The following is a 26,816-nucleotide window of genomic DNA, read 5'->3' as shown; positions in this document are numbered from 1 at the left end:
ATTTCTCCCATTCCCCCAACTCCCTGCCTTCTGGCAGCCACGTTTGTTCTGTGTATCTATGAGTCACTTCTTGTTCTGTTTGTTTTGATTTTTAGATTCCACATAGGAGTGAAATTATACAGTATTTGTCTTTCTCTGTCTGACTTATTTCACTTAGCATAATACCCTCTGGGTCCATCTATGTGGTCGCAAATGGCAAAATTTTATTCGTTTTTATGGCTGAGTAATAGTCCATTGTATTATATGCACCACATCTTCTTTATTCATCTGTCAGTAGACACTTAGGATGCTTCCATATCTTGGTGATTATAAATAATGCTACAGTGAACATAGGGGTACATACATCTTTTTGAATTAGTGTTTTTGTTTTCTTTGGATAAACACCCAGAAGAGGGATTGCTGGGTCATATCGTAATTCTATTTTTAATTTTTTGAGAAATCTCTGTACTGTTTTCTATAGTGTTGCACCGATTTACTTTTCCATCACTAATGCGCAACAGCTCTGATTTCTCCACATCCTTGCTAACACTTGTTATTTCTTGTCTTTTTGAGAATAGCCATTCTGACAGGTGTAAGCTGGTATCTCATTATGGTTTTGATTTGCATTTCCTTGCTGATTAGTGATATTGAGCATTTTTTCATGTGTTGGCCATCTTTAGGTCTTCTCTGGAAAAATGTCTGTTCAGGTCCTCTGTATATTTTTTAATTGTGTTATTTGGGTTTTTTTTTTGTTACTGAGTTGTATCAGTTCTTTTATGTGTTTTGGATATCAACACCTCATCAACTATATCATTTGCAAATATTTTCTCCCATTCAGTAGGTTGCCTTTTCATTTTGTTGATGGTTTCCTTCATGGTGCACAAATATTTTTAAATATAAAGAGGATGTCATCTTCCACATCAAAATCTTAGAATACTGAAAAAAATTAAGTCAATGTTTGAGACTTGCTAGTCTTTGAAATGGTGAACAGTAAAGCATTGACAGCATCTTAATTATTAAAAATATAACTTTTTCTCATTAAATAAATGGTATTATAATAGAAAACTGGATAGCTACATGGAAAAGAATGAAATTGGGCCCTTACTTTATATCATATATAAAACTTAGCTCAAAATGCATCACACACTAAATTTAAGAACAAAAATTATAATATCCTTAGGAGGAAACAGGGAAAAACCTTCATGACCTTGGATTTGGCAATGGTTTCTTTAGAAGCAGAGGCAACAAAAGAAAAAAATAGATAAAATTGGATTTTATTAAAATTAAAAACTTGTGTGTCACAGGACTTGATAGAGACAGAGGAAGACAAGCCACAGAATGAGAGAAAATATTTGCAGATCACATGGCTGATAAGGGATTAATATCCAGAATATACGAAGAACTTCTACAACTCAACAACAAAAAGATGGTTAAAAAATGGGCAAAGAACTTGAATAGATATTTCTCCAAAGAAGATATGCAAATGGAAAATTAAACATATGAAAAAGATGCTCATCATCATTAGGCACTAGGGAAATGCAAATCAAAAGCCCAGTGAGATTCCGTTTCACACCTAGTAGGACGGCTGTAATCAAAAGACAGAAAATATGTTTTTGCAAAGATGTGGAGAAACTAGAACCCTTGTACGTTGCTGTTGGGAATGTAAAATGATGCAGCCACTTTGAAAAAAAATTTGATAGTTCCTCAAAAAGTTAAATATAGAATTCCATACGATCCAGCAATTTAACTCCTAAGTATATACCCCAAAGATTTGAAAACAGGGACTCAAGCAGATACTTGTATGCTAGTGTTCACACAACGTTATTCATAGTAGCCAAAAGGTAGAAATAACCAAAGTGTCCGACAGATGAATGGATGAACAAAATGTGGTCTGTCCATATGATGGAATATTATTTAGTTGTGAAAGGAATGAAGTTTCTTTTTTTTTTTTTTTTTTTAAACAGTCTTTATTTATTTATTTATTTATTTGAGAGAGAGAGAATGAGAGAGAGCGAGCACATGAGAGGGGGGAGGGTCAGAGGGAGAAGCAGACTCCCTACCGAGCAGGGAGCCCGATGCGGGACTCGATCCAGGGACTCCAGGATCATGACCTGAGCCGAAGGCAGTCGCCTAACCAACTGAGCCACCCAGGCGCCCTAGGAATGAAGTTTCTGACACATGCTGCAACACAGATGAACCCTGAAAGCATCATGAAAAATGAGAAAAGCCAGTCACAAAAAAGGACAAATACTGTATGATTCCACTTTACCAAATCTAACGTAGTCAAATTCATACAGACAATGGATTAGAGGTTGAGACTTAAGTGAAAGGGGAATGGAGAGTTACTACTCCGTAGGTACAGAGTTTCTATTTGGGATGATGAAAAAGTTTTGGAAATAGTCATAGTTGTACAAGGTTGTGAATGTAATTAATGCCACTGAATGGAACATTGAAAAAATGATTAAAATGGCAACTTTCATGTTACATATATTTCAGCCCAATTAAAAAATTGCAATAAAATAGTCCCTTCTTGTTTTTCTTCTCACAATAAATTTAAATTACTTCTTCAGAATATATTCACTCTTAACAGTTGTTAATTTAGAGAATGTTACAGAAAGAGCTATTTACTGGTTATCTTGGCAAGGGGCTTTAAAATCCTAGGGAAGCCATCCTGGTATCCTTTTAGCAGCTGTAGTCTTGACTAAATTGTCCAATTTGTTCCTTTTAATGTTTTTGTATATTTTATATCAGCTTCTGAAAAGTATATCAGATCCATTATTATCTTTGAGCACTATACATCTGTCATATCTTTAAATAGTCTGCAAAACAAACAGTGAATTGAACTGAAATTTAACAATCCAGCTTTGGCTAACTGTATTGTAATTAGAGTAATGGTAATATCTGTGACATGCACGTAGCAATCACAGAGAATAATTACTGGTAATTACCTTCAGGAAAAGTACTTGGCAACAGATATAAAAGAATATAGTAAAGAACCTAGATTTAAAGGCACATTATTAATATTTTCTCTCTTTTTTTCCTTTGTTTTTTCACTAGTTTTCTAAGCACAGTGCTTAGCCTATGCTATTTAATGACTGAAGTGAAGAAAATATAGGAAATTGGTCATTACTGATTCATTATGTTTTATATCACTAAATTAAAAAATTGTAGAAAAAACAAGAACGGGTATAATATTTGGAGTTAGAAGACTAACCCTGGCTTTCCTGCTTAATAATTTAACATAATAATGTAGATGAGTTATTTAACTTCTCCATGCCTTTGTTTCTTCATGTGTTCTAATTGACTTATTTAATAGGATGATCATGTAGGTCATATTTGAAAATGTTTCATTAACCATGACATGATACAAATAGTAACTTCTATTCCAGAATTTCCTATAAGAACGCTTCAAGAAATAGCTTCTGTTAGTAACCTGCCATTAACTTTATAACATGCTGAGATAGATCATATGAATCATTGCTGTTTAGTAGTGCTTTATAATGTTTTATTAATTTCTGCATCTCCAGAGGACCTTGGAGTGTCATGGTTCATCAGATTTGACACTGGGGTAGGCATGATTCAGTGGTTTAACTAAGAAAGTCAGACTACTGGGTGATAAATTCCATAGTTACCATGGATCTCAGGCCTCTGCTGCTTACTTATTAAGCATATAATCTTCTACTAGAGCAACAGTCTAGAAGAGCTGGAAAGAGAACTTGTTTTCCTAGTACCTAGGTAACTTACAGCTAAATCTGTAAGCCCTGGCAATAATTCACAGACCTAAACAACATTTCCTCTAAACCATGATGACAAAGACTTGCCTTTCCCTGCTATTTACCCTGTTATTTCACCTCTTTTAATTCTGTTATGTCTTCGTTATCTTGTTTCCTTTCCGTAGATCTGTAACATACCCAGAAATGTGTATGAGGCCAGTGCAAAATAGAGAATTCCCTACGTGTTATTTTAATGACTGTTTCTTCTATAAATGTCATGCTCCAAAGTACCATTTGTACTGTCTTTAATCACTCCATGCAAACTCTCATGGCTCAAATCCATTTCATATATTGGTAATTCCCAAGTGTATACCCCTAGTCTCTGGATTTCCACATGTCTGATTGCCTGTTTGTCATATCCATTTAGATATCCATCTGGGACCTCCAGTTCGATATGCCCCAAATTCAAACTCCTACTTTAAACCATTTCCTCCTCCAGTATTACCAGTTTCAGTGAAGAGCACCATTGTTCTCCCATTTGCCCAGCCAGAAATCTAGACATCATCTGTGATTCTCTTTCTTCACTTACTTCAGTAAACACTTGATAGGTATCAAACTGAAAGAGTATAGTATTGTCAAGAAAGATTATTCGATTGTTTTAAGATGTTAATAAATATTTAAAGAGATAGATTCAGTTGGAGGGTAGAAATTGAAGATTAAAACTGGCCAAGAGGGGGAGGATTCCTGAGAAGGAAGAAGTGGTTAGGGTCCAGAATGAGATGGAGTATGTAGAGAAGTAATATATCTTCCTCTTTAACAAGCAAAAGGAACAGATGAATTGATAGATGGGGGTGCAGAAAGTTGAAAGATACATTTTTGGGTTTCCCTCTTTTCGCTGTCAGTGGTTTGTATTTTTTCTGTGAATTAGGCATGGTTATGTGCTGAGAGTAGGAAGAAGGTAGAGCAGTAGGGGATTTTTGAAGAAGAGATTTCAAATACCTGCTTTAAGGAATGGGAAAGAGCAGTAATCAAAAAGTCATACTAAAGTTGACAAGCAATGCTGAGGTTCTCATTCTTGGTGAAAATTGTGAGTTTGAGGATAATAGTAGAGCAGACTGACAATTGGGCTAATGTTTTTACTGGTTGGATGCAACAAAACAATGGAACAAGGATCCTGAATATTTGGACAGGAGGATTGCCTGTTGCTTCTTTTGCTATCCTGCCTAGGATCCAAACCAATATGGGAATACTATAGTACCTTACCTTCTCTTTCATCTCTCCTACAAATCCCAAAACTGTTTCAATCCAGCCATCTACCTTTCCCATTCATATACTCAGCTGAGCATTGCTGATGAAAATCGTCAGTAGTACAGGCTGAAATCGAAACCAGTTCCAACTGGATCATCAGTACCTCTGACAATTCTTTAACTTCGATCAATTTACTTCTATTCCTTACTCTCCCCAAGTCTTCTTTACAAACCTCCTATCCATCCCCAATTCACTTTTGACCATTTCCTTATTTTCAATTTCCTGAGCAATTTTGGTTTAGGTATATCTTTAGTAAAAAGTATTTATGGAGTATTTATAGAGTGTTTTTTTTTTTTTAATCTTTAAATCCTAGTGTGACTCTTAGTATTTTAAAAACTGAGTTAAATTTGTTGATGTTACTCATAGGTTTGGACTAATTTCAGGTATCCTTTTTGTTTGTTTACCAGCTTTTTTAAAATAGCTTTATTAAGATATAATTGATGTATAATAAATAGTACATGTTTAAAGTGTACAGTTTGATAAGTTTTTAAATAAGTATATGCCTATGGAATCATCAGAATAATGATCCGATATATCACCTCTAAAGGTTTCCTCATCCCCTTCTATGATTCTTCTTTCATTCTCCTGTTCACTTCTTCCTCAAGCAACTGCTGATCTGCTTTCTTTCATCATAGATACATTTGCATTTTCTAGAACTTTATATAAATGGAATCCTTTATATGCATTCTTTATTTTTGTCTGGCTTCTTTCACAGAGAATAATTATTTTGAGATTTGCCCATATTGTGTATATCAGTAGTTCTGAGTAGAATTCTACCTTGTGGAATACCACAATTTGTTTATCCATTCACCTGTTGATGATCATTTGGGTTATTTCCACTTTGGGATTATTACAAATAAAGTGCTATGGACATTGACCTACAAGCTTTCATGTTGACATATGTTCTCATTTTTCTTGAGTGCATACCTAGGAGTGGGATGTTTGTATCATGTAGTAGGTGCGTATGCTTAACTTTTAAAAAAACTGCCGATCTCTTTTCCATAGTGGATGTACCATTTTACATTCCCATCAGCAGTGTTCCTCCACATATGCACCAGTACTTGATATGGTCAGTTCTTTCATTTTAGCTATATTGTATCAATATAGGTGTGTAGTGGTAATTCTTGATGGCTTTAATTGTCACTTCCAAAATGATCAGTGATATTGTATGTCTTTTCATGTGCCACTTCCCACCCATTTATCTTCTTTGGTGAATTGTCTGATCAAACCTCTCCCCAGGTGCCCATTTTCAAAATAGATGTTTTCTCTCTGTCTTTGACTTGTCTTTTCATTCTCTTAGCAATCTTAAAGAGCAAAAGATTCCAACTATGAAGTCCATTTTATCAGTCTGTTCTTTCATGAATTATTCTTTCATGTCATATCCAAGAAAGCTTTGCCTAACCCAGGGTCACAAAGATTTCCTCCTATGTTTTCTTCTAAAAGTTTTAGAGATTTAGGTTTTATATTTAGGTCTGTGATCTGCTCTGAGGTGATTTTTATATAGGTATCACAGTTCATTCCTCCCTCCCTCCCTCCGTCTAGCCCTCCCTCCCTCCTTCCCTCTCTCCCTCCCTCCCTCCCTCCCTTCCTTCCTTCCTTCCTTCCTTTCGTGGGTATCTAATTATTCTGGCACCCATTTGTTGAAAGGATTGTCTTTTCTCCACTGCATTGTCTTTGCACCTTTATCAGGAATCAGTTGTACATATAGATATAAATTTTTGAATTCTATTCTGTTCTATTGATCTATTTATTATTATGCCAGTACGATGCTGTTCTGGTTATTATAGCTTGAAATCAAGTAGTGTTAGCCCTCTAATTTTTTTCTTAAAACTGTCTTGGTTATCTAGGTCCTTTGCATTTCCATATTAATTTTAGAATCACTGTGTCATTTTCTATAGAAAAGCCTGCTGGTATTTTGATTGGGAAGTCCATAGATCATTTGGGGGAATTTGATATCTTAACACTGTTTGACAGTTGATATCTTCCAGTCCATGAACAAGTTATATCTATGTCTTCATTTATTTAGGTATTCTTTATAATTTCTCTCAAAAATATTTTGTAGCTTGCTATGTACAGGTCTTACACATGTTTCACCAGATTTATCTGTAGATATTTCATATTGTTGATGCTGCTAAAATGATTTTTTAAATTTCGCTTTCTTATATTTTGTTGCTAATATATAGAAATAAAATTGATTTAGTATATTAAGCTTGTATCTGCAACTTTCTGACTTCACTTTTTAGTACTAGTAGCTTTTTTTGTAGATTCCATCAAGTTTTCTTCATAGACAGTCGTATTGTATCTAAATAAATATAGCTTACTTCTTTATTTCCAGTGTGAATGCCATTTATTTAAATTTAATTCATTTCTTTTTTGGCCTCATTGCACTTGCTAAAACCTATGGTGCAGTGTTGAAGAAAAGTGATGAAAGTGAACAGCCTTGTCTTGTTTCTGATCTTAGGGAGAAAGCATTTAGTCTTTTACTAAGTACACTGCTAGCTGTAGGTTTTCTTGTAGTTGCCCTTTGTGTGTTTTTCCTGGTTTGCTGAGAGTTTTTATCAGGAATGGATATCAAATTTTTTGTGTGTGCATCTATTTTCTTCTTTGGTTTATTGAATATAGTGAATTACATTGATTGATTTTAAATGTTAAACCTGCTCTGCATTTCTAGAATAAGTCATATTTATTCATGATATGTAATAGCCTTTCAGTATTTTCTTGTAATTGATTTGTTAAATGAGAAATACTGCTCTGTAGCTTTCTTTTTATGTCTTCTCTGGTTTTGATATTATTGCTGGCCTCAGAATTGGTTGTGAAGTATTCCCTCCTCCTCAGTTTTTTTTTATAAAAGTTTGTGCAGAATTGATAATGTTTCTTCCTTAAATGTTTGATAGAATTTGCCAACATAACCATCTGGGCCTGGAGTTTTCTTTTGTGAGGTTTTTAAATATAATTTCAATTTCTTTGACAGATAGAAGGTTGTTCAGATTATCTGTTTCTTCTTGAGAGAGTTTTGGTAATTTCTGTCTTTCAGAGAATTTGTCCATTTCATCTAGTTTTTCTAATTTACTGGCATAAAGTTGTTCATAATGTTCCTTATTGTCCTTTTAATATCTGTAGATTCTGTTTCATTGATTTTTGCCCTAACATTTATTATATATGCTTTCTCTACCTACTTTGTGTTTAATTTGCTTTTCTTTTTCTGGCTTCTAAGGTGGAAGCTGAAGTCATTGATATGAAACCTTTCTTTTTTTTCTAAAAAGGTTTCATGTTGTTAATTTCCGCTTACGTACTGTATCCCACAAATTCTGCTATGTTGTGTTTTCATTTTCATGTGGGTTTTTAGTTATTATTATTATCAAATTTGGAGATATTTTTAGCTCTTATCTCTTCAGGTAATTTTTCGGTCATGCCTGTCCTTCAGACATTCCAGTTATCCTAAATGTATTAGGCCACTTAGTTCACTGATACTTTTTTATTTCTGTTTTTTACCCCCTCTGTGTTTCATCTTGAATAATTTCTATCGCAGTGCCTTCAAGTTCACTATTCTTTTCTTACTTATTGTCTCATCTGTTCTTAATCCCTTCCACTGTATTTGTTTGTCTCTAACACAGTAGTTTTCATCTTTGGAAGTTCAGTTTGGATCTTTTTATATCTTCCTTGTCTCTGCTTACCTATTTGCACATAGATAAACACAGTTATAGTAACTTGTAATATTCTTCTCTGGTCATTCTACCATTTGTGTCAATTCTGGGTCAGTTTGGACTCGTTCCTTATTTTCCTCATTGTGAGTGGTTTCTTTCCTGCCTCTTTGCCTGGTAATCTTGGATTAGATGTTAGACATTGTCAGTTTTATCTTGTTTGAGTGCTGGATATTTTTCTTTTCCTAGAAATCTTCTTGAGTTTTTTTCGGGGATACAGTTAAGTAACTTGGAAACTGTTAGACCTTTTCCTGTCTTGATTTTATGATTTGTTAGGGGGATCTGGTACATTGCTCAGTCTAGGGCTAATTATCTCCTGCATACTCTACTCTAATGGCCCATGAAGTATGGATTTTTCTCGTCTGGCTAATGGGAAGAGGCATGATTACCAGTAGGGTCTTTGTGAGCCCCAGGCAGTGTCCCCTCCCATCTTTTCATGTGGTTCTTTTCCCAGTCTCAGGTAGTTTGCTCACATGTGTGTGCTGCTCAGTACTCTACTGGATACTCAAGGGAACCCTTTACAGATATCTGGTTTCTCTTTCTGTGCAGGTCTCTTTTCTCTGGTACCCTGTCTTTGAACCCTAGCTGCCTTGGACTTTCTGGACTGTGCCTTTTTTTCTCCTCCCTATGCCTCTGCCTGGAAACTTTCTTGAGGCAGTCATCTGGGGGCAGTCACAGGACTCCCCTTGTTTATTTTCCATATCTGACAGATCACTGTCCTTTACTGCTTGATGCTCAGTGTCATGAAAACCATCATTTCATGCATATTGTCCAGTGTTTTTGGCTATTTTAGGTTATAGGGTAAACTGTTACTTCATTCTGGTCCAAAACACAAGTCTTTTTCTAAGTCAGTTTCTTTTATCTTACTTGTTTTTTTTCTCCCTATTATGCATTCTTAAAATAGCCTCCCCATACTGCCTTATGTCTTTTGTTTCATTTTCTTTTTCTTTACTCGTTTCAAAATTAATATATATATTTTCATCTTTTCTTAACAATTGCCCTTGAATTTTAACTTACGCCCTGATTATTTGTATTTTTCTAATGACATTTAGAATTAATCATTACTGGATCTTCCCTCTGAGCAAGATGAGAACTCTAGCATACTTTTATTGCTCCATTGCCTAATTCATCATAAACTTGTGGTTCAAAGTATTAATTTCTTTTTCTCACTATTGCTCCTTGTATGTCCCATTCTGTGCTTCTAGTTTTTAAAAATTATTATTATTCACAGAATGCCTCTTTGATAGTTTTTAAAAGTTGGTCACCATACCCCTTTACCTCACTTCTACCTAGACAACCTTGTTTCATAAGTCAAAGTGAAAGTGAAGATCCTTATGCAGATCTCTTTACCTGTAAGCTCATTTACTGGGTCACTGGGCTTCATTTCTATTTTTCCAGTCTCAGAAGATCCTGACCAGTATTTTTCCTTTGACCTGCGTTCTGTATTCTGTCCTCTTTCATCTCCTGAACTCTTTCTTTTTTGGTATTCTCATTGTGATTACACCATGTGTTAAACCTCCTGGTTCCTTTCTCATTGCCAGTGAGCCCTTCTCTCTATTTCCTCTACTCTTCTTCATTGCCATAGCCCCTTCTAGCAGACACTCCACCTTTCTTCTTCCTGTCAGGATAAAGCCTTTTGAAGAAATGTTTATATTTGTTGGTTTTTCTTGTTTGCCTTCTGTTCACTTCTTTTGATGCATTGCATTCTGGGCTCTGCTTTCTGCCACTCCACTAAAAGTAATTTTTTATGTGGCCCAGTGACTGTCCTATAGACTAGTCCAAAAAGGACAATGTATTAGTTAGCTATTTCTGTATAACAAACCACTCTAAAATTTAGTGACTTAAAAGAATGTATTATTTCTTCAAAGTCTACAGGTTGGCTGAGAGGTTCTGCTGGTCTTGTCTGGACTTACTAATGTGTCCCAGTGAGCTGGCAGGTTGTCTGGAGGCTGGCTAATCTAGCACGGCCCCACTTGGGGAGATTCAGCCCTACTCCCTATGGTCTCTCACCATTTATCAGGCTATATACCGTGCTTATTTCCATGGCAGTAACAAGGTCCCATAAAAAGAAGTGGAGCACATTAAGGCCTCTTGAGGGTTAGACTTGAAACTGGCATGATGTTACTTTTTACCACTTTCAGTTAGACAAAGCAAGTACAAGGCCAATCTACTTTAAAGGGATGGGAATTTGTTTCATATTCTTCTTCACCTAGCTTCTTAAATGTGCATATTCCTAGGAATTCTTCTTATCCTTTCCTTTCTTGCCTCACAGACCTCATCTCTTTTTACAGGACGAACTGTGTCCTATATATCTGTGAAATATGAATCAGCAACTGGCAAACTAGGCTAGCCTCTGGCCTGTGTTTATATGGCCTACTAGATAAAAAATTTTTTTTTTTTTTACATTTTCGAAGGGCTTAAACAATCATCATCAACAACAGCAAAACAGAGGGGCATGCAACAAAGACTGCATGTTATCTGGCCCTTTACAGGAAAAGTTGCCCCTCCACTCCCACCCCTGATGTAAATCAGTATTTCATTACTGATTTTGCTTGGGCTTTAAACTTCTATCTCCCCTCCCCACGTACAGGATATTTGTTTCCTGGTTATTTGTAGGTATCCTTTTTTTTTCTTTTTTTTTTTAAAGATTTTTATTTATTTATTTGACAGAGAGAGAGACAGCAGGAGAGGGAACACAAGCAGGGGGAGTAGGAGAGAGAGAAGCAGGGAGCTCGACGTGTGGCTTGATCCCAGGACCCTGGGATCATGACCTGAGCCGAAGGCAGCCGCTTAAAGACTGAGCCACCCAGGCGTCCCCTATTTGTAGGTATCTTAAACTCAGTAGGTACAAAATTGAGCTTATTATCTCTTCTTTAAAATTTATTCCTCATTGTGATTCCTTATTTCCTCCATACTTTACATAGTCTGGTCTGTGCCAGAAACTTGACAATTTGGCCAGATTCCTATCCTGTTGTTTTTACCTTCTTAGTAACTCCAAAATCTGTTCCTTCATTTCTTCTTCCCTTTGGTTAATTTGGGCCTTCAGTTCTCTCCCGCAGTTCAGTATCACCCTTACTGCCTCACCCTCCACATGCTCTTTGTATGGTCTAATCATCTTCTCTTGCACGTACAATTTATTTGATGTATTGGGACTGAGAAATGACTGTTCGCTTATAGATTGCCATTTTGGTTTGGCTGTCTGCTGTAGGCCAAAGCCAGAATGTAGGGGAATAAGGAGCAAGTAGGTGAGGAGAAAGAAGCAGGAGTAAATTCAAATTCTTTTAAGAGAAAAGAGGAATGGAATTAGGTATTTGGTTATTTTTAGAAAATACATTCTTGGTTTGTCTCCCTCTCTGATTTCTTCCCATTCAGTTTTCCCTCCCTCCCCCGGTGGTCCTCTGCTCTGTTCTTTATGTTCCACATATGAGTGAAACCATATGGTAATTGTCTCTCTCTGTTTGACTTATTTCACTTAGCATAATATCCTCCAGTTCCATCCATGTAGATGCACATGAGAGACTCTGGACTCTGGGAAACAAACTGAGGGTTACAGAAGGGAGGGGGCGGGACGATGGGGTAACCGGGTGATGGGTATTAAGGAGGGCATGTGTGGTGATGAGCACTGGGTGTTATATGCAACTAATGAATTGTTGAACACTACAACAAAAACTTAAAATGTATTATATGCCGGCTAACTGAACATAATAATAATAAAAAAAAATGCTTTCTTACTACAGTTCCCTGAATAGTTGAAATATTGTATCTGGAGCTGAGCTATAAGAAAAATATTAAGGAAAACCTTAATATCAAGACTTTGTGTATATTTCTGATAATTCAGATGAATGCAGTTTTGTAAGGTTTTTAAAATTATATTTCAGTGGATATTTCATGTAAGCAATTGAATATACTACAATTATAGACATCCTTGTATTGGGGGAATTGGGAAAGTTTAAAAATATATACATGTAAATTTTATTAAAACTTGTAAGAATGAATAAGGTAGTTAATGCATTCATTCTATAAACATTTTTTTGTTGAACTTGTAAATATTAGATGTTAGGTATTACTATTTATCCCATAATTACTTGTTTCCCTAAACTGAAAAAGAGAGAGAGATTGTGAAAGTGGAATCATTTTTTTAAAAAAAAGTGATCCAATTCATTTTAAAAAAGAAAAAATACCCCTAAAAAAAAAAAAAAAAAAGATTTATTTATTTATTTATTTAGAGAGCGAATATGTGTGTGAGTGTGAGGGGCAGAGGGGGAGAGGGAGAGAGAATCTCAAGCAGACTCCCTGCTGAGCGCAGAGCCTGACGTGTGGCTTAATCTCGTGACTCCTGAGATCATGACCTGAACCCAAACCAAGAGTTGGACACTTAACTGACTGTGCCACCCAGGCTCCCCCCCAAAAAAGAAAAAATACCTTAAAAGACAAGTTATTATAATTGTGAAATGCTATTCATACTTGAAAATGGGAAAATAGCCATTCATTTAATAAATGCTTATTGAGCACTCTTAACTAGAAGTAAGAATTGTGCAAAGCATTGTAGGGTATATAAAGAAACAAGCTAATGAGTGTCTCTTGTCAAATTGCTCGTAGTTTAGCAGAGTCTGCTTTCCTTTAAGGCAACTCAAACTTCTCAGCATATTAAACAAGACTGTTATCAGATTCATTGTCTAATGTTTTTTTTCTGATCTGTCAATTTTCAAATAGTTGTATTAAAATCTATGCCCATTTTTCAGTGCAAATTGATCAGTTTTGGCTTTATACGTTTTTTTCTCTTAGTACACTTTTAAAATATTAAACTTGTTTTCAGAAGGTAGCTGCATTATTTACTTTTTCATGGTATAGTACATTCTCCTATTTGCATAGTTGAATTCTTTTATGACGAGTTTTCCTTATGTGCATTGGAGTTTTCATTTGCAAGCTCAGTTTGAGAGAGCTCCATGATGTGTGTTTTTCTTTCCACTCTCACTATTTACTACTCCATTCCTGGCAGTATTATTAATGCCTCCACTGGCTTATCAGTTCAGAACTTGGTGTTTTTTATACTGGAATGTCAGCTCTCCCAAGGATATTAGAAACTTATTTCATACCCAGAGTCCCACCATGAGTGAGTGCTTTGAATCCCATGATGTTGGAGGAAGTAAGCTTCTAGATGTCTTTATTTTCAAGAAATAGAAACTCCTGCTTTTAACATTATGAGTTTCTTTGTATTTCTTATTTACTACAATTTTTATTTTGTTTTCAAGTGTGAAATACCTGTTAAATAATTATTTCATCCTTTGTTGTTGGTATGTGCTCCAGGGAGGGGGCAGGATCTTGCATGAAGTTAAAAGATCATCTTGACAATAGTCATTATGTAACTATGACAACGACTTTTTTGGGGGGGGAGGGGCAGAGGGAGTGGGAGAGAGACCATCTTAAGCAGGCTCCACACCCAGTGCAGAGCCCGATGTAGGGCTCCGTCTCACAATCCTGAGATCATGGCCTGAGTCGAAAGCAAGAGTTGGACACTTAACCAACTGAGCCGCCCAAGCACCCCATGACTCTGACAATGTTTAAAAAGTTATTCTATGTACCACCTAAAATCATCCTGAATTACATAGTGGTTACAAACTTACAAGTCCTGCACCATCCAGAAATATTGGAGTAAACCAAGATGCCCTAAGTTCCCACCTGCTTTGATTTTTATTCATGATAGGACAACAATGAGAGCAGATTAGGAGACAGGGGAATGAGAAGTCATACATATATAGCATTAACAAATTGTAGAGTTATCCAGAAAGAACTCAAATTGAGAAAGTTTTATTAGGACTTCTGCTTCATGGTGGAAGATTGAACTATAACTTCACCACTGAGGCCAACCATTCTCCTTGAGATCACAGTGAAATGCAAGTACAGAAAAATGTGGAAAGCAATTAACTCAAGATGGTAAAGAGATTTGGAGGTAAATGGGAGATTGTAATGGACAGGATTATTTAAACAAATTTGCTTAAACAAATTTGCGTAATGCACTGTAGCTGAGAGTGTGTGAGTAGAACTGAGAAAGGTGCAACCTAGAATATAGTAAAAGAACACTACAAAAGGGTAACTGATTAATTCCACAAAGATTCAGAGTTCATAAACAATAGGAATTGGATAAATTTGAGTGAATTCCTGTCTTCTGGTTCATTAGCAAATAATGTACCCAAAAGGCATCCCTCAACATTTCTCTGTCCTATATGTAATCTCTGTCCCTAAATATGAGGGACTTTCTCTGTCTACTCAGTTCCATATTGTTTTAATATTTTACAAATATGTGTTATCTTTTATGATTTCCAGTAACTATAAAATATTTAAATCTGTTGGAATTTAGCATCTAAGTGTAACTTATCCTTTAAACCTATCATCATATGTTACCATCATTATAAAATTCTTAAATATAAGTATGACGAGTATTGAAAGCTGTTAGAAATTTAACTGTGATCTTCTTGTGCAGTCTGAGAGAAAACTCTGTCTTTTTTTCCTCTGTCTTCTCTAATACCCAAGCACTTTAAATGTTAGAGACTCAGAGAAGCCTACATAAGGCAATATCCTTCTAGATATTTAGATGGAAAACAAAGGAGATCACTAAGCTACCAAATCATTCTTGAAAATATATTGCCATTTTATACGAATGGCTATTTTATGTGAGCTTGACAAATCATTTAGTGTAGAGGTAAAAAAAATGGTTATCTTTGGAAGTTGGGTATTGATTGTGAGGGCCACATGAGGGAGACCTTGGAATGCTGGAAATGCTCTATATTTTTACCTTGTGGGTGTATATATATGTAAGAATTCACTGAAATGTATACTTATGACTAAAGGAAAAAAAGTGATAAATAAGAGCATTTGAGATGCAGGCTATTGAAGGTACAAGCGAATTACTAAAGTAGTAGCAGACATGTTGTTTAAAGTGAATGGTGGCACTTTCCCCCATTTATTACTTTCTATAACAGAAGATGATTTAATCACACAAGTTACATAGGCTACTCCCATAGAGGTAGTCACTGTGCACAGTTGTCTTTTTAAACCTTTTCTATGTATACAATAATATTCTTTAAGCATACAAATTTTTTGTAGTATCAAACTATATTATTCTGAAACTTACCCTCCCCCTATTTAACAGCATATAATAGATATCTTCCAGTATCAGGTTACAGATTCACCTGATCCTCTTTAATGATTGTGTGTTCTCTTATAGTCTCTTTATACTGTAATTTATGTAGCTACATCCCTAGACCTTTGAGGTTATCTTACGTTTTTATTAATGGATACAGTGCACTGATGACCTTTTTTCTTCTACATCTATACTTGTGTATTTGTTACAGGATAATTCCAGAAGTAGAAAACCTAGTTAAATTTTGATAGCTACTACAAAATTGCCCTCCATTCCCACCACCTATGAACCATAACTTTATGTACATTGGATGCTATCAGTTTTTAAAAATGTTTGCCAATTAAATAGACAAAAATGGAACCTCATTGTTTCAATTTGCTTTTCTCTGGTCACTAATAGAGTTGATCTTCCTTTCTTATGTTAATTATCAATTTGTGTTTCTTTTTTTAAATTAACTTGTGTGTGCTCTAAAGCAGTTTTCCTTATTTAGTTATCAGAGTTCTTTGTATAGGGTATTAATCTTTATTTCTATTATAAATGTTGTAAATATCCTATTCAGTTTCTGGTCTTACAAATTCATTTACGGTGGATTGTACCATATGATGCTATAAGTCTTTTCCTTTGTGACTCCTTCATTCTGTGTTTTGCCTAAGAAGATCATCTGCTTAGGAAGAGCAGACATCTTCTTATATTTTCTTCTGGAATACTTACAGTTTTGTGTTTTACTTTTAAATCACTAATCCACCACAAATTTATTTTTGTGAGCTAAAGATGCAAATACTAATATGCATTTCCCCCCAGATAGCCAGTTGTTCCATAAACCACCCAGCGGTCCATCCTTCCCTCACTAAAGTAGGAAACCAGTGCTAGTGCTCTATGAATGATTGACAGGTCATAAAAGTGTGCTGTTTTTCTTTTTTGTGCCGGGAGGATGTGAGTTTTTAAGCAAAGTTTAAAAATGTAGAGTGGGGCTTACGGAAAGGGATAGAAGACTAGGGTTGCCTTGGGAGTTATGCTGTTGCCTTGGATAGGATTAGAAGTATAGATGGGGTAAAATAAGAATACACATAGGGCAAACATATGAAGAAAAAGCTGTATAAATAGCAACCAAGTGTATTCCTTCAATAGCTTATTATATTATGCAAAGTGTTACTACAAAGGCCTTTTAGATTTATTTTACTTTACTGTCTATGGCACAGAAATCACCACTAACCATCTTAGAGAAAAATGGGCTCTTTTTAGTTAACATCAGATTCAAGTGTATCTCATGTTTAATCTTACAGCTAGTATAGTTAAAGTCATTAATATATGAATTGTTTTCACTTCTGGAAAAGTTTGGTTATGTGACACTGTACAAACTATGTGACCGAAGAAAAAGACTCCTACGTATGTGAAATACCCCATCCAGCAGAAAGGGGTTTCTGGAAAGTTGGGTACACATGTAGAGAGAAGTAATGAGGGCATATTTTTACTGGACTAAATTTGAAGTATGCTGCAAGCAAGGCTGTCAATATTTTTAAATTGTTGACCAGTAATAGTCATTATACTTGAAAAAGATTATTTCATTGTCTTCTGTCTTCTCTTTCCTCCACCTCCATCCTTTCCTTTTTCTTTCATTACAGACCATACATCAGTTGGCGGGCTGGGAGACAGTTTTTATGAATACCTACTAAAAGCATGGTTGATGTCAGATAAAACAGACCATGAGGCGAGAAAAATGTATGATGATGCTATTGAGGTAATTCTTGTCAGAACATTTATCTGTTTAACATTCTATGAATATACAGTGTGTTTCATAGTGACCAGTGAACACCTATATGCATTTGGTTCTATGCCCTCACTGTAGAATTTTGGTATTTTAATCTAAAAGTCTTGTATTGTTTTCCTTTATTATGGCATTTTAAAGAAATTGTTGAAGAATAAATATATATTTATGTATGAAAATTTATTTTAATTACTTTTAGTTATTATCTACACAGCCTAGAAAAACTTCTGACTTCACAGACATTTTCATAAACATTTCTTCTTTCAGCTGACATTGAACCTACACATGGAGAGCCTTATGGATAAATAATACGGGCAAAACACTTATCTAGTATTTTCCACACACCAGGTGCTGTTGTAACCCTTTTTACACATATGAAATCATCTCATCTTCACCACCATTTTACATTTGAGAACCTTATGGCACAAAGAGGTTAAGTAACTTGCTCAAGCTCGTAATAGCTAGTAAGTGATGGAGCCTGGAACTGAACAGTCTGGCTCCAGGTGCTGTGCTTTTAACCACTTTACTGTATCATTTCATATTTATATAACCTCTTACCACAGTGTTGTGACAGTTTAAAATTGGAACAGGTTTCAATCTTGGAAGCACTTACATGTGATATTTCCAAGCAAAAACTGTGAAATAGAAAGGTGTGTTACCCACTTACTAAGTTATTTGCTTTCTGATCCAGTACAAACCCATAGCCCTTTAGTGATTTTAATCGGTTTTTAAAGTTGTATTGGCGCCTGGGTGGCTCAGTCATTTAAGCGTTTGACTCTTGATTTTGGCTCAGGTCATGATCTCAGGGGTGTGAGATCGAGCCCCCTGTTGGGCTCAGCACTGGGTGTGGAGCTTGCTTAAGATTCTCTCTGCCTCTCCCTCTGCCCCTCCCCTCCACCTCTCTCTCTAAAATAAATAAAGTCTTTTTAAAAAATCAGTTTTTAAAATTAGATATATATACTTTAAATTTTATTATTTTTCTTGAAGTATAACTGATACATGATGTTGCACTGTACAACATAGTGATTCGACAAGTCTTTACTACTCTGCTCCCTACAGGTGTAGCCAGCATCTGTCACAATATAACGCTGTTACAGTACCATTGACTATATTGCGTTTATCCCTGTGACTTACTCGTTCCATGACTAGAAGCCTGTACCCAACTCCCCTTCGCCCATTTTGCCCATCCTCCCACCCTCCTCTCCTGTTCTTGATATTAAGTTTTGTTTTCTCTCCATTTTTCTTCATCAAAGTTGTTTGGGATTTTCAAAGAAACACAATAGGCTTTGTTGATTTTGTATGATTTTGTATATAGCAACACCATTCTGACTGTAGTTGATGATCAGTATTCAGAGTTATAGTTATTATATTTTTAAATTAAAGCAATTATCCTTTTTATAGCCTTACTTTTGGGGGAACTAATTCCTACAGTCATTTACAGAATGCACAAGTGTTAAACTGATATTTGGCATATAGTGCTTAGTCCATTGTAGGCATTCAATAAATGTTTCTTGAGTAGGCATCTGTTGCGTGCCTTATATGTGGAAAACATGCCAGATGCCATGAGGCCCACAAAGATGAAAAACATTGTCCTTGCATTCGAAAAACTAATCTTTTCTTTTTTCTCTTTTTTTGGTAAAGATTTTATTTATTTATTTGACAGAGACAGTGAGAGAGGGAACACAAGCAGGGGGAGTGGGAGAGGGAGAAGCAGGCTTCCCGCCGAGCAGAGAGCCCAATGTGGGGCTCGATCCCAGGACCCTGGGACCATGACCTGAGCTGAAGGCAGACACTTAATGACTGAGCCACCCAGGCACCCCTTCTAACTAGTTTTGTAAGCTTTATAACATACACGATGTCTCACCTAATGGTGCTTTTTTAAAGTACTTTGACAAGAGGTATAGTTACATGGAAGAGGAGAAACCATTTTAACTAATTACCAAAATCATATTTTTCTGATTAACCTAGATACTCTTCCTCTTCAGTTTCAGTTTGTGAAATAGAAATAAATTGGTAGAGCCTTTTGGGTTATAACTTGTCATCATGATCTCAATTGACTGATTCTCATGAATTCCATTTAGCTCTAGAAGAAAAAAACCTGTAATACAGGTATGTCTTTACTTTAGGTCAGTCTTCCCTCTCCCACCTTGTCTTTGTCACAGTAGTGATGGGGTATTCATTCAAGATTCTATGCGACTTGTTTGATCTCCAAAACTTACGATAAATTAACTCTTCCAGTTTGGGAAAGTTACTGATTTCTAGACCATCTTATTACCAAGGTTTTATGACCGCTAGAAAGATGTAGTAAGTTTGAACACTAACACTTTGCTTCTAAAATTTTGAATATCTACTCTTTCTTACAGGCTATAGAGAAACATCTTATTAAGAAGTCCCGAGGAGGTCTCACCTTTATTGGAGAATGGAAAAACGGGCACTTGGAAAAGAAGATGGGGCATTTGGCCTGTTTTGCTGGGGGAATGTTTGCACTGGGAGCAGATGGTTCCAGAATGGATAAAGCTGGTCATTATTTAGAGCTAGGGGCAGAAATTGCACGTACATGTCATGAGTCATATGACAGAACTGGTAAGAGTATTAGTAACACTAACTACTTAATCTAACATAACCTCTAAGTTAAAAATATATCCAGGAATTAGAAGGAAAATATATAGGTATTTTTCACTTTAAAATAGGTTACTCTAATACAGTAAATCATTTTCTTAAGAACTTGAATTTTAATCCTGGAGTGTTCCTGCATCATTTTTTTAAATTATTCTGAATTCTACTGATTTTATTAATAAAGATTTTGAAGAAATTTTTTTAATGACAAGAGGCGGGGCATTTGTGGATGTATGGGATGCCATTATTTAATATAGTAAGAATCCATTTTAGCCATTCATTTCAATGGCTTCTGTAAAACCAGTTACTTTTTAAAAGAACACAAAATTGGCTGATTGAGGTTACTTGCCTTGCATATCTTCTTGTGAAAATAAGAATGACCAAAATATAATAGTTATATTGAATGTATAGTAGTCTTTTGGTCAGTTCACCAATAATTTTTGGGTTGATGATTGTGCCTAAGACTAAAAAGAGTTTTTTTAGGCAAATACGTAATATTTCTGGGCTTCAGTGTCCTTACCTGGAAAATGAGCTGGTTCTCAATGGTGAAAAAGATTGTTCTTGGGAGTGAAAAAAAAAAAAAAAATCTTTTTTTCTTTTTTTTAAATATATAAAGAATAGATAAGCAGTCATAGATAAACAGTGTATATTTATTAAAATTTCCTGGAGAGAGAAGGCAATCAGGTTTTTTAAAAAAGCCTGAAAAAGGATTGAGAAATACTGAAGTAGACCTTCCAAGATTTTTTTCTGGTTTTAAAAAAGTGTTTCTAGGGGCGCCTGGGTGGCTCAGTCGTTAAGCGTCTGCCTTCAGCTCAGGTCATGATCCCAGGGTCCTGGGATCGAGCCCCACATTGGGCTCCCTGCTCGACGGGAAGCCTGCTTCTCCCTCTTCCACTCCCCCCTGCTTGTGTTCCCTCTCTTGCTGTCTCTCTCTCTGTCAAATAAATAAATAAAATCTTAAAAAAAAAAAAAAAAAAGTGTTTCTACCTGAAATAATGGAAAAAGAGTTCCCAGAAAGACTAAAAACTAGGAATTTCTGTTTGTGATTTCAGAAGTTGAATTGTTGCTTTTATGAAATAACTGAATTAACATTTTAGGATTATTTTGCCATCAGGTACCATGACACAGATGTGAGTGGCTTAAAATTTATCCTAGTTCATCTTAGTTCATAAGTCTGTCAGGTTATTTTTATATAATAAGGAATTGAACTTATGGTGAAATTGACCTTTCAGTTCCCTCAGTAACTAAGTTAGGGATTCCATTTCTTGACAAAATACAACTAAGTCAAAAGGACATTGAAGCAGATGTTAGAGTGGTTTAGTGTTAGTATATAGTACATATAAAGTTGGTGATCTAATTATAAATAGAAGCTAAATTATATTATGTTGACTATATAGAGTATCAAATATATATTTAAAATACAACGAAAATTAGTAAAACATTGAGGACCAGAATGGATATTCAGTGTGTGTACTAGGACCCATGATAATAAGACTTGTTACGCAGATTTTGGCCACAAATGAAATAATAGACGTAAAACAGTAGGATTTCATACAGCAGACATATTAAAAATATGATATACTGTTGTTATCATTAATTATTCACTCCATTAAACATGAACACCTATGATGTGTCAAGCTTTATGCTGGATGCTTACAGATGAAAGTGTGAATAAGAGCTATCCCCTACCTTTGAGAAATTCATAGAATACCAGAGTTATGAGAGGATTCCCTGACTGTCACATTTCATAGAGACCTTGCAGATGCTGATATGAAGTACTGTGATACTGTGGAAAGGAAATGTGCCTAGGATTCAAAAATCCCACGTTCCACTATTTATTATCTCTGAACCTTAGGCAACTCCTCATTTAACTTGCCTAATTCTCAGGTGCTCCATCTGCAAAAAATTGGAACAATAATACCTATCCTGTCTTCCTCAGTATGTTGTTATGAGTATAAGTGAAATTTTAAGCAATCCAGCCTATGGTTGTTGCAGTCATGCTGGTTCTGATGGTCACTCTCACATGGCAAGTCAGTGAGTCTGGGACACTCTTTGCCATGGTATGCCCCAAAGATTACTATTTGATTTGTGTCCTGTATTTTCAAGTCTTTCACTGTTTTTACATATTTAATCTCAACTTAGATCCTTTAATTAAAAGGTACAGTCCTAGTGTTGCTTCTTTCCCACTTGGTTATTACATCTCCTGTGTTTTGGTATAGCTGTGCTATCATTTTTTGGCCGGCTTATTTAAAAATATCCATTCATTTTTTAGCAGTTATTCCAGCTAAATTCATATGATAAGGACTTTGGAATTTCATTTTCATTTGTTATTGGAATTAGAATTAACATTAATGCAAAATTTGGTAATCCTCATATATTTCACCTTATTGATGAACATGGTCCGCAGCTAAATAATTTAGCTTAAATAATTTAGCTAGGTTTGTAGGAAACATGGCTGAATCTGTTCATGAAACTGAGTAGTAATTTAGTGTAGTTTCAGACCTTATTGTATCTACATGGGAAGCTAGGTTGGTACATTGTTTTAGTTTATTTTGAGGTATAAGGCAGAATTGGTGCCAAACAAGATCTTAGACTTTCAAAATATAGTACTGTTCTTTTTTTTTTTTTCCGGGTTTCTAGATTAAAACAAAAAAACAAAAAAACAAAAAAAAACCTACTGAATATGAATAAAATAATGACTGTTATTTAATTTAATTTACTTCTTATTGAAGTTGGCTAAGGTCTTCCCTAGACCATGTGCTATTATATTTTGGGGGAAATTTTAATGTTTAGATACATACAACATATTCAGTGGACAAAAGATCCATTGGACATGAAGTTTTGGACATAACTCTTTTTTCCCTTAAAAGGAAGTTAATAGGAGGGAAATAGTTTAAGTTCTTCCCTTACTGTTAGCCTACTGAAACTATAGTCAGATTGCCTGTCCCAGAATATTCCTCATGCTTTTTTTATCTTTTGTTGACCTGAGATGCTTATTTTTCCCATCTCTACAGATTCTGCCTATCTGGAGGACGCCTATGACTTGCGAACTAATCTATGCCTTCTTTAAATGTATCTTTCACCATCTTACTATTGACCTTTGTCACATTTGATATTTTACTTTGATTTTTTTTTATTTGTGCATGTCTCTTACCTTTGCTTACATTATATGAGTTTTGCATCCTCTTAGAGTTCTTTTTACCTAGGCACTAAATTATTTATGGTTTCAACTCAATTTTTACTTGCTGGCTTAGTTTCCTTTTAGAAATGAAGTACCAAATGTAAATGGGAAATTTAAGATAGAAAATAGAAATTAAGTGCAAGATAGATTGTTAGAAAATTATTTTTTACGATTCTTAAACAAAGGAACACCTAAGAAATAATGCCCTCAGAAACATGAAACCAGTGATTGACCAGCCTAATGGATATAACTGGTATATAATTTAGGCTTGTACATTTTTATTTACCAACTCCTCACAAAGCAGATATATTCTCTTTCTGGTATGTTTTATTTGTGAAGTTATGAATGGCCAATAAGAGAGATACACTTTTTAGTGAGAAGTTTAAAATACTAGTTCCATGCAGCCAATTTCTACTTACAACTCAGGCGGTAATATCATTACAGAAATTATTGTCTAATTTAAAGTTAGCCTTAAGATTAACATTTGAAAACTCCATATGATCACCTCTTAGCACTCATTCTTTGAGAAAGGAAAAACATAAGAAATTCAGATAAAATTACTTCCTCTACGTTTTTATTGGATTGCCATCATCTCAGTTCTTAATGATGTTTGACTTTTATCATCATTTTAAAAACATTTACTAAATGCCAAATCATATTTGATCATATACTGACCTTATCAATAAACTGGATAGAAGTTCTCTAACAAAAAATATTGATGAGTTGTTGGTTAATCCTAACCTCCAGTCCCATTGAGCTGGTAAAAGCTCTATGTGCACACAAAGTTATGCATACAATTTCAGAGGCTTCTTGACAGAACACTGTTCTTCCAGAGCCTATCACAGAGTTCATGACCCTCAGGTTGAAAATCTCCTGCTTGAGTTCTGCTTTAGTTCTCTAAGACTTATCAGTCAGCTCTTCTGCTCACATGTTTTGCTTTCAGAACTATTTACCATTGGTACAATGTTTTTGGTTTTGTGTTTTTTCTTGGGGGTGATGGTTGGTGAGAAAGACCTGATTTTCACATTTGTATGGGATTAGTTAGAGCTTTACAGTGTCTCCCTTGTAGTGCTGAAATTTGGCCACAGCAACCCATGTCGTTCCAGCAACTATGGCATGATTCTGTTTGTGGTCTACCAGCATTATAGTTCTTGTTTTACCTTTTCTTTTCTGAGAAAATATAAAAATGTCTAGCATTTTTTGAAAGAGGTAAGAGACCTTGAAACTACCCATAAAAGGAAAGTAAAATGGCAGCTGAGAGTGGTAATTGTGTGTGAGTCCATCATCCCAGTGGAAGATGACTTTATATTGACCAGAGTTAGGGTGCTCGATGTGATTAGAAAGAGGTTATTAAAAAGACTTTGATGTAGAGCTGTATTCTAGCCTTGAATGGAAATCATGTCATTCAAAAAATAGTATGTAGTGTTGAAACATATGTGTAATGGCCCCATTTTATTCAAACTGATAAATGGGCGATACTGATGAAATTCTTGGTGATTGACAGTTTGAATCTCTTCCTTGCTATATATACAGAGGCTATAGGAGAAAAGAGTTTATCTTTAAAACTGGTTTAAGTTTGAAAATATATTGCTTTTTATATATTATAGGATGCTTGAACAGAAAAGTATATAATCTACACCTAAATCTAATTCAAGATCCGAGCTCTAAAATGTTTCCTTACATATGTGTGTTATGTTAAAAGGACTTTAAAATTGTCCTGACTTAAAAAAAAAAAAAAATTCTACACAGTACAGTTATCTGTCTCATTTTATTTTGGAACAGAACAGAATATGTAATGTGCTTATGTCTAGCTTTGCCTTTGTTGCCAGAGGATTACTAGACTCTTGTCAGTATAGTTGGATTTAGCAGTATGTTGATGTACATTATGTATGAGACACATTTCATGTCAGGATAATAGGACTATTTATAAGGCTAGTATAAGAAAACCAAATGTGGATCTTTTAAAGTCACTGATTTTGCAAGACAGCAACAATAAAAATAAAATGAACATAACTTTACCTTATACCCCATTCTTTCAGGGGAAAAAGCAGCTCTGGCGAACAAACACAAATGGTTTATTGTGCTCGTTTGTTTCTTTTGTCACGTTACAGCATTAAAGCTGGGTCCTGAATCATTCAAGTTTGATGGCGCAGTAGAGGCTGTGGCAGTCCGGCAGGCTGAAAAGTATTACATCCTCCGTCCAGAAGTCATTGAAACCTATTGGTACCTGTGGCGATTCACTCACGATCCAAGATACAGGCAGTGGGGCTGGGAAGCAGCACTGGTAAATGAGCCAGTATTTCATTTTATGTGCAAGAGCGTTAAATCAAGCCTTCCCGTAGTGCCATATGTCCTCATCCGTGTTAACTCATGTTCAGTAATTGTAGTGCTACTTTCATTTATCTGGTGGAAAAACTCTGTTACTCAATTTAAGTTTCAAGTTTCTTTCTTTTTTTTAAGATTTTATTTAGATTTGACCAGAGTTAGGGTGCTCGGTGTGATTAGAAAGAGGTTATTAAAAAGAGAGAGAGAGAGAGCACGAGCAGGGGAGGGAGGGGCAGAGGGAGAGGGATAATTTTACATAGACTCCCCCACTGAGCACAGAGCCTGTCCCTGTTGCGGGGCTCCATCCCAGGACCCTGAGATCATGACCTGAGCTGAAGTCAGACGCTCAACCAACTGAGCCACCCAGGCGCCCCTTAATTTAAGTTACTTTAGCAGTGGCAGTAAACCTTAGAATCCAGTTTAGTTCTTGATTAAAACTCTTTTCCTACTGGTATTCACTCATTATTCTTTTTGAATAATAAAAAGTCATTTAAAAGCCATTATGGGTTTCAGTATGATTATACAGTTTCTTTACTTGCCAATTAAGGCTTAACCTCTAGAAAAAACAAATCCTAAAACTGCCCAGACTCACAGCCTGGGTAGATTACCCACTATTCACTTCAGCTTGTGTTCCAAGTAATTTCTCAGTGGACCATCATAAGAAGAATCAATGAATTGTTAAAATTTTTCTAGATTGAAAGACTGTTTATTTACTTATCTATTTATGAGACATTTTTACTGGTTAGTAAAGAAGGCAAGTGGTTTATTCTTAAAATAGCCTCTCAGAGAACCCCATGGCTATCAGTACCTAGGGAGGAAGAAAAATATTAGTCTTCTCATGAAAGTATAGCATATTCCCGGGAGTGAGGGAGTATTTTATTCTTTGAGATATACTAATTAAATGATAAATAGCAGTAATTACGATGAATATTCATATTTCAATTGTTTAACTTAAGCTTGCAGCCTAGTTAGAATGATGACATTCTAGGTGAGTTAAATAGTGTTAGTAAATTTCTTAGGTAAGAACATGCAAGATATGTTTTAGGGCAGAATGTAAACCAATTTATGTAAAAAGAAGGTTTCACAG

The 26,816-nt window shown here is 35.3% G+C and overlaps 1 protein-coding gene across 3 annotated transcripts in view; it reads left to right on the top strand.

The window, feature by feature from the left end:
- MAN1A2 (mannosidase alpha class 1A member 2) overlaps nt 1-26,816 on the top strand; it is a 251,056-nt gene that overhangs the window by 172,723 nt on the left and 51,517 nt on the right. For all 3 annotated transcript variants that reach the window (XM_036071039.2, XM_036071037.2, XM_036071038.2), the window contains exons 9-11: nt 17,465-17,580; nt 19,971-20,190; nt 25,516-25,688. In XM_036071039.2, coding sequence (XP_035926932.1) covers nt 17,465-17,580; nt 19,971-20,190; nt 25,516-25,688 — 509 coding nt within the window. The remainder of the gene's footprint in view (nt 1-17,464; nt 17,581-19,970; nt 20,191-25,515; nt 25,689-26,816) is intronic.

Source organism: Halichoerus grypus, chromosome 5, assembly GCF_964656455.1.
Source record: "Halichoerus grypus chromosome 5, mHalGry1.hap1.1, whole genome shotgun sequence".
NCBI classification, from domain to species: Eukaryota; Metazoa; Chordata; class Mammalia; order Carnivora; family Phocidae; genus Halichoerus; species Halichoerus grypus.
The sequence above is the reverse complement of the archived record's forward strand: the minus strand, read 5'-3'. Positions and strand labels throughout refer to the sequence as shown.